The 9,277-nt window shown below is 33.9% G+C and overlaps 1 protein-coding gene across 1 annotated transcript in view; it reads right to left on the bottom strand.

The window, feature by feature from the left end:
* Window positions 1-291: 291 nt before the first annotated feature.
* Window positions 292-9,277, bottom strand: part of CAAP1 (caspase activity and apoptosis inhibitor 1) — a 59,825-nt gene continuing 50,839 nt past the window's right edge. The window contains exon 6 of the mRNA XM_012454632.3: window positions 292-2,599. Coding sequence (XP_012310055.1) covers window positions 2,253-2,599 — 347 coding nt within the window. The 3' untranslated portion in view covers window positions 292-2,252. The remainder of the gene's footprint in view (window positions 2,600-9,277) is intronic.

Here is a 9,277-nt window from a genome sequence, read left to right as displayed (position 1 = left end):
ATTCAATAAATACCTCTGAGCTGAATATTTAAATGGCAGCATCAGATCAATACATGGTATTTTCCCATTGCTATTTCTAAAGCAAACATTGCCATTCTCTAAAGCCAATCATTTTCAAAAAGCTCTCGAGTCTTTCAACATTTTAAAAGAAGAAGATGATAAAAAGTTGATTTTCCAAGTTAGGGAACTAAGTAGCCTCTAAATTGTTCTGTTCATTCTACCTCACACATATCCACTCCAGTCAAATGTCCTGTAAACCATTCTGCACAGAGTAGGACACACAATGCTTCATGAAGGTGGAGACTTTAATCATTTACAAAGCCCTCAGACCTTTTTCTACTCTTGTATGTTTAATCATACAGATGCCATTTACAGTATTTTGTAACTAGTAAGCAGCAATAAAGTTTATTCTGTACTACTTTAGCATATTAACTATTATTTTAAGTTGAAATAGAAAAATTATATCAATGTCTTTTCATCTTGAAGCAATAACAATGAAACTCATAACTCAAATCTGTTTACCAGCCTAAGAGAAGCATTTAAAATCATACAGGCTTCTTCTATGCTTTATTAGAAAGATTCAAGGAGGGAAAAAAATGGTAGAATTATTCCAAGCCATGTTCAGGAACAACAACAAAAAGAATTTGTAACTGCAATTCCAATGTTTCATAAATGTCCTCTATTTCCACATAAAAACCCTTTAAAATTAACATAATTAAGGCAGCTAATAAAACACAATCCCTGCAACTTTTGTATATAAGGAAAATCCTCATACAGTATCAGTAGAGCATGACTTATAAATAAAATATACTACATTTGTTATCAAATATAGAAACCACAGTTCCAGATTTATGTTTTTTAAAAAATTAATTTATTTTAAGTTAAGGATCTCTATGTAAATTTATTTTGGTATCAAACAACTGCAATTAGTGACGAGGGGAAAAGCATCCATAATTGTGGAAGGACAGTAATTTATTTATAAAAACTATACAAAATTAGATTAATTATAACAACAACTTATCAAAGGTTTCTGAAATTAATTTTGCTTTTGAAAAAGTATCAAAAGTCAAGGCCGGGCGCGGTGGCTCAAGCCTGTAATCCCAGCACTTTGGGAGGCCGAGGCGGGTGGATCACGAGGTCAAGAGATCGAAACCATCCTGGTCAACACGGTGAAACCCCGTCTCTACTAATAAAAAAAAAAAAAAAAAATTAGCTGGGCATGGTGGCGCGTGCCTGTAATCCCAGCTACTCAGGAGGCTGAGGCAGGAGAATTGCCTGAACCCAGGAGGCGGAGGTTGCGGTGAGCCGAGATCGCGCCATTGCACTCCAGCCTGGGTAACAAGAGCGAAACTCCGTCTCAAAAAAAAAAAAAAAAAAAAAATGTATCAAAAGTCTTCAGATCCAGAATGATAGCCTTTTTTTATTTTTGATTTGTGGAATTATAGCACATCAGATCCTTAAGCAACTACATCAGATGAAATCCTGGATAATAAAGTATTCTCAATTTCCTGACAGCTTGGAATGTAAATGAAAACTTGTTCCATTTTTGTTAAAGAAAAAACCTAGAATAATGCATCCAATAGTATCAAATACCTGTTAGAATGGCTTGTCTGCTATAATTAAACATGGGCAATTAGTTCTACATTGTTAAAAATTGCCTTAAATTAATTCCTTCCTTTAATAAAAAATGTTTTTCTCATCTATTTCAGATCTCTGTTATTTGGTTTTAACTATGAAATTTGCATCAACATAAGGAATCTTCAAAACAGTATATATTTTAAAAGCACATATAAGCAAAACTAAATTTCTCAAATTATTAACAAATCTAAAGCAATAATTTAATATTCTATTGCAAAATATAGGTTGCCTTAAGAGAAATATGCTTGGTCAATCTTTTGCTTTTAGGTTTGGTGGCCAAACATTTAAAAATAAAGAAAAAAATACCATTACTCTTTGCTAATGGCTTTTAAGAGTTGCAGACACAGCTAAATACTCATCTAACAAAGTACCCAGGCTATCCAACTATATTTGCCATGAATTCATAAGACAATAACACATATTTATAATATGAAAGTAGTCAAAAAAATAAAGAATAAAAAGAAATAGTCACAGGTATTTTATACCTAAAATAAGTTGACCTAATAAGGGTTACATGAGAAATAACATACAAGACCCCAAATAAATTTTAGATACAAAATTATATGATGTGGCTTTGTTCAAACATACCTAAAATTCAAACTCAAGTTAAATACCTAGGCTGGCTTTTTTATATCACCAGCTTTCATTAGGGCCTTAATCGCTCTTGCCCTCATCTCAAGTTCTAGCAGCTCTAGTTGCTGTGCAGAAGGTTGAACATCTTCTGGTGGAGGAACAGCCAGGGTGGCTGCTTTGGGTTCCTTTGGGCTAGATTCTGCCAGTCCCAGAATCTCATTCACACTTTTCTCAATGTCTTTCTCCAGGTCATCTATCTGACCAGCTTCACTTTGGACTGTACTTTCTGGTGCCTCAGGAGCAGCTGCTTCTTCATTGCATGGGCCTTCTATGTCGCTGTCATAAGCATCTGCATTTATACTGAGTACATCACTGTCTTCCCCTTTGCCTATAACAAACAAACAAAAAAAATAGAAAGATTCATGTAAGTTAAATGCCATGGGTCATAATTTCCTTACTGCTTATAATTTAAAAACTGCTTTGATTCCACCTCCCACTATGCAGTCCCAAACATGTTACATAATCCCCACGCCACCCTCTTTCCCTGACTTCTCAACCTTCGAAGCAGAGCAAATTTAATGTAAATTCAAATGTATTTTTCATTCTAATTTAGTAGAACATGGGAACAATGAGAAATTTATTCCATCATATGGAGTACCCATGATCTATTTTCCTAATTAAAATATCATAACATATTATATCACAGTAAAGCTTCTGCATTACAAAGTGAAAGCTGACATTGGAAATCCTCTGGATAGAGTATGGCTTATGAGCCAAGTAGTGAAATTTCATTCTATAAAGTGTTTAAAATACTTTGCTTTATAAACTACAAAAAAGTATCATCAGCAAGCAGGGCAACATGTGCATTACAATTATCCCAATCGTTTCATATGCTTTTTCAAACACTCTGTTCCAGATCAATAAATTAAAGAATGCCTAAGGCCATTTTCTAAGATAAAATGTTTTAATGAAGAGGATTTTAATTAACAAATTAGTACACCATAATTTTTAAAAACGTATTTATTATGAAACTTCTATAACTGATGCTAACAAGCTGAATAAACACAGATGATGGCTCTCAACCACCTTGTTCTTGTCATTGAATACTACTTGATTCAAGGCATCATTTACAACTTTTGAGTACTTACTTATATCCCCAATTAATTTATCTTTTAAATACTGAATTATTTATTTTTTTATTTAAAAAAAAATTTTTTTTTTCTTTTTAAAGATGGGGTTTCACCATGTTGGTCAGGCTGGTCTTGAACTCCCGACCTCTGGTGATCCGCCCACCTTGGCCTCCAAAGTGCTTGGATTACAGGCGTGAGCCACCACGCCCAGCCTGAATTATTTTTTTAAAGTCATGATCCCCAGAATGTTAGCTTTCCCTACTGTAAGAAAGCTTTGACAGTGCTTTCCTTATAGTAGGGAAAACAACTTTACAAAACATAGATTGACGCATGGAAAATTCTGATAACAGACTGTACAAGGAGGACATAAACAATTATACTCCACTGGTTTTATAACAGATAATTTACTGACCTTCACTGAACCTCCTACAAGATTATAATTCAAAAACCACCCCCATTTCAAAATTAAAGTGGAAAATAAAACAATAAATTTTTGTGTCCATAAATAAAAGTTGTAAAAAAAAATGGTTATTTGATGCCAAAGAACATTTTATATATCACCCCAAAGCAATAAGTATTTCCAAATAGCAAAAAAAAAAAAATAAAGAAAGAAAATTGAACATAACCTTTTGTTTTAGGAAATAATGTTTATATAAGTATTCTAACTTGAGACTAAAACAGATTTAAGAAAATAAGTGCTAAGTTGTTCACAGACTCAAAAAATTAATTTTAGTGCCTACCAGGCTTCACCTAAAATTTAAAGTGTGAAGTCACTGATTCTGAATGAGAATCTACAGGCTGTATAAAATATTTTAAAATACAATTTTTTGAAAAATGTCTTTGTTTTTAGACTAGAGGTTGTTGGGAAATAATGGACAAAGAGCTGAATAATGCGTGGGTGGAGAAGAGGTAAATTGGTAGTTGATTCAGAGGCTTGATCAGACTCAGGTTCAATTTTTTTGGCAAGAATATTTAGAAGTGACATTGTGTACTTCCAACACATAATATATAATTGCTTTTCTTTTTGTGATCATGTCAGTATCCACTGGGATTGGGTATTGTCTACAATACTCTTGATTCCTTGAATCTAATCGCTGTAATGGTTTTGTTTGTAATCTAGTTTTTTTCTGTGGAAACTAAGGAATTTTTTTGTGTGTGTCTGTGATCGGTAGCAGTATATATATATATATTTTTTTTATTGCATTTTAGGTTTGGGGATACATGTAAGAACATGCAAGATTGTTGCATAGGTACACACGTGGCAGTGTGATGTGCTGCCTTCCTCCCCTTCACCTATATCGGGCACTTCTCCCCATGCTCTCTCTCCCCAACTCCCCACCCCTCGCTGTCCCTCCCCTATTTCCCCCCAACAGACCCCAATGTGTGATGCTCCCCTCCCTGTGTCCATGTGTTCTCATTATTCAACACTCGCCTATGAGTGAGAACATGCGGTGTTTGATTTTCTGTTCTTGTGTCAGTTTACTGAGAATGATGGTTTCCAGGTTCATCCATGTCCCTACAAAGGGGAAGAAATTGTTTTTGATGGCTGCATAATATTCCATGGTGTATATGTGCCCCATTTTCCCTGCCCAGTCTATCATCGGTGGGCATTTGGGTTGCTTCCAGGTCTTTGCTATTGTAAACTGTGCTGCAATGAACATTCGTGTGCATGTGCCCTTATAGTAGAACGATTTATAATCCTTTGAATATGTACCCAGTAATGGGATCGCTGGGTCAAATGGAATTTCTATTTCTAGGTCCTTGAGGAATCGCCACACTGTCTTCCACAATGGTTGAACTAATTTACACTCCCACCAACAGTGTGAAAGTGTTCCTATTTCTCCACATCCTCTCCAGCATCTGTTGTCTCCAGATTTTTTAATGATCGCCATTCTAACTGTCGTGAGATGGTATCTCAATGTAGGAATTTTTTAAATCTTTGAATTCTATTTCATAGGATGTGTCCTAGGTTTGATGTTCTACACTTGGCAAGCCCTTTCAGGGTGAAGGCCTTCTTCACCTCCTATCAGTTTTATCTGGATCAATTATTTCTTTATTTTCCCTTTCCACTGTCTACTTTCTCACTTTCTGGCTTATTCTGTCACTTTATCAAGTCCCTGCTCAAGTGGTTCCTTATCACATCACAGCGATCACTCTAGGTGAAAGCATCTTCCTGCTATTATCTTCTTATCCTGTTTTATTTTTCTTCATTGAACCTGACATTTTTACGGATTTTTACTCTCTCTCTACAGAGATTTTTCTTGTTCACTTCTGTTTCCTCAGTGCTTAAAACAGTGTCTTGTACACAGTAGATGCTAATATCTGTTGAATTATAAACTTGGTTGATGTTGAACTTCATGAGTTGTTCATCTTCATCTCTTAACTTTTATTGTACGTTTTAAAATATCTTTCTTTTCTGCATTTTGAGATACTTCCTTAACATTATCTTCCAGCAACTACTGAATATTTGCTTTTGATATCTGTTCGTTTGTTTTTGAGAAGTCTCACTCTGTCGCCCAGCTGGAGTGCAGTGGCGAGATCTCAGCTCACTCCAGCCTCCGCCTTCTGAGTTCAAGCGATTCTCCTGCCTCAGCCTCCAGACTAGCTAGGATTACAGGCGCAGGCCAACACGCCTGGCTAATTTTTATATTTTTAGTAGAGACGGGGTTTCACCATGTTGGCCAGGCTGGTCTCAAACTCCTGACCTCATGATCCGCCCGCCTCAGCCTCCCAAAGTGCTGGGATTACAAGCGTGAGCCACCACACCCAGCCGATATCTTTATTTTTAAATCCTATTAATTCTTGGTCTCTGGCTTTTTTTCACTACACCCTGTTTTATGACTGCAGTGTCCACCTCAGTCTCTCTAATAAGGATATTAAATAGACTCTCTTCTTCCCCTTGCTCCAAAAGATTATCTTCTGATTCCTATTTTATTTCTTCCTTTGTTTATCTTGGTCTTTCATTTGTTTTGGCTATGTTTTTCCAGTAGCTGGTTGGGGTTTTTTCAGCAGTTGTTTATTTCTCTAACATACCTTTCTCATTGATGTAAAGTGGATGAGGGGTAGGCCTCTCAGAGATATATGACCATAAAAAGGAGGGAAAGGAGGAGGAGTTCAGTTGGCTTAATTATTCAGAATGAACTTAATATTAATTGTCATGTTGTTTGTTCCACAGCCAATTCTTCTTTGCTTCCAAGACTCTCAAAGAATTACACTTATCTATGGTGTCTTTGGCTGTGATTTTCCTTTTTTTGAGTGTGGCAATTTGATCCTACTTATATATTGTGAAAACCATAAAAATTCTTGTCTTTACATTATATCTTTTTTGTTATACTGTAAATTCATTTTTTCTTTTAATGTTTTCTAAACTTCATTTTTATAAAAGGTTGAAGAAATACATGTTCACAAAGCAAAATAGAAAAATTAATTTTTCTTCTTCTCCTTTTACTTCCTTTCCCAGAAGTAATCACTGTTAATAATTTAGAGTACTTATTTTATTTTTAACAAAAATACAATTATCATGCTTTGGTTTACTTTTTTGACTTAACAATATATCTTGGTCATTTTTTTCATCTTAGCATTGTACTAGCTTTTTTTATAGACAGAAATCCTAACTTTTACTGGGAAGTAAAAAGTAACATTTTGTTTTAATTTGCATTTATCTGATTAGAAATTAGGTTGAGCATTCTTTTCCTTGTGTGTATTGGCCCTCTGTTATTTCCAGTTTTGTGAAATAGCTGACTTGTTTCTACCCTTTGTCCATGTTTTTGGTTGTTTCTTAATAATATCTAGACATTCTATATATTCTTTTATTTGTCCTTTTTAAAAACAAATTTGCTATTTTTTTGTCGCCTGCCTGTCTTATAATTTTATTTATGGCATATTTTCTTTCTCAGAAATCTTAACATTTTTATTAAGCTAAATCTGCTAATTTTTTTCCCTCTGTTTATTCCCCATTTTGTGTTTTACTTTGGAAGGACTGGTATTTATTACTTTTGGCATTAGTTAATTTACAATTTATATGTTATTATTTTTAAGTATTTCTCTCCTGTCGTTTAGGCAGGTTTTTGGTAGGGATGGGAAGTAGATATGTATGTTCGATTTGCCATCTTCAGCAGAAATTTAGACAAGTATTTAAATAATCCATGTTCTAGAGTTTGTCTTGGCTTAATTTAATAATTCACTATCAAGAGGTTTTACAAGGATAATACTCATAACACCAGATATACTTTCATTCTATGCATAAGAACTGTTTCTGTTAAGCTGGATTATTATCGACTAGAATATTTATAAGTCCTATAAAGGTTTAAATATGCTAGTATAATTTAAAAGTTCCTTTTATTTTTCTAACTCAAAATGTTTGTGATGTGATTAATAGTTCTTATATGTTTATTTACTTTCATTGGATATTCTATTTAAAAGTTTTAACAGAAAGCAAACCTATGCCACACAGTATTTTTCTTTTCTCTAACTTAGGGAATCCCACAGCTCTCAGGCATTGGGGTTTGTTATAGATGATAATAAAAACAGAGGTACTGCATTTTAGTTTTTTTCTATTACATAGCACACCCCTTTTAATTTATATTAGTATATTACTTTTAGAGTGATTGGGTCTTATGTTGTTTATTTTTTTCTCCTTGATAATAAAATGTTCACAGAGTGTTGGTTGTTTTATTTAGCTGCCAAATATTTTGTTTTTATGGTTTTATCCCATGTTCACCACTATGGCTCACTGAATAACATAAACATAATAAGCCTGTGAAAAATTATTCCATTTATTTATGTGTCAGTGATGAATTTGAGTAGTGATTGATTCATTTTGCTGTCTAGACACTAAGTCTAGATGGATTAGTTATTTAAAAAATCTTTAGTATATGGGTGCAGAGTTTGACTGGGATATGAATCAAGTTGGTAGGACCGAAGATAGCAGGTAAACAAAAGAAAGAGAGTAAGTATACAGGCTAGAGGACAGTGTAATACAACTAAAGTATATTGGTGAGTAGCTGGCCAGAGGATCAATCCTAAGGGATGAATGCATTATAAAGTCCTTTTTCCCCCGGAGAAATCTTTTAAGTCTTTGTCTTCCTATAACTATTGCCTAGCTAAGCTCTTAAACTCCTTTACTCCTTTCTCATAAACTATTTCCTCCATTTCTTCATTTGTATTGTTTTTTTCTCAAGTGCCCTAAATGGTATGTAGTATTTCAGGGGTTACCCAATTTAGTGAAGGAGCACAGTTAATGTAAGGAATATATCATATCCTCTTATTTCTTTATGTATTGTTTAAAGTTAACTTTAGTTCTTTTGCTGCTCTGTAACATCAGTAACTTTGGTCTAGGTTTTTACTTGCTCTCTTTCCTGTGCCACTTTGACTATTCTGTCTTCAGTTAATAGTCTGAATTTGTATTCTTATTATTTTTAACTGTAATTTTTTATATTTTACCTCAGACCCAATTGTCTTTTATTTTTCTTGGTGGATTTCAATCACCTTAGATTAACATCATGCATACATCATGTTTTTATTTGCTTTTCTTCCTTTAGGTATTTTTTTAAACAGCTTAAATTAAGGGGGTTTAAAGTACTAGTGCCTTTGTAGAACCCAAACACCTCTTTAGTTCATGAACAGATTTTTAACATTTTTACCACAAATCATATTAAATGATTATCTAATCTAACAATTTTTTAACAAAACTTTGTGAAAACTTATTTTAAATAGATACCACATTACCTGTTATATTTCTCACTACTGACTAGACTTTATTTGAAGGAGTAGAAATAATGTACCTCAGTTTTTCCTGAAATCTCAATATCTCTCTCTGTCTCTCTCTCTCTCATATGTGGCAGAACAGAGGTTGGAGAGACAAAACATGACTACCTTAAAATTTTAAGATCTTCCAACAACTTATTTGGGGATGAAGTTACTTCTTTAGAAAGTAT

Source organism: Aotus nancymaae, unplaced genomic scaffold, assembly GCF_030222135.1.
Source record: "Aotus nancymaae isolate 86718 unplaced genomic scaffold, 86718_ANA_hifiasm-v0.15.2.pri h1tg000003l, whole genome shotgun sequence".
Lineage (NCBI taxonomy): Eukaryota > Metazoa > Chordata > Mammalia > Primates > Aotidae > Aotus > Aotus nancymaae.
This window is presented reverse-complemented; position numbering and strand designations above follow the sequence as displayed.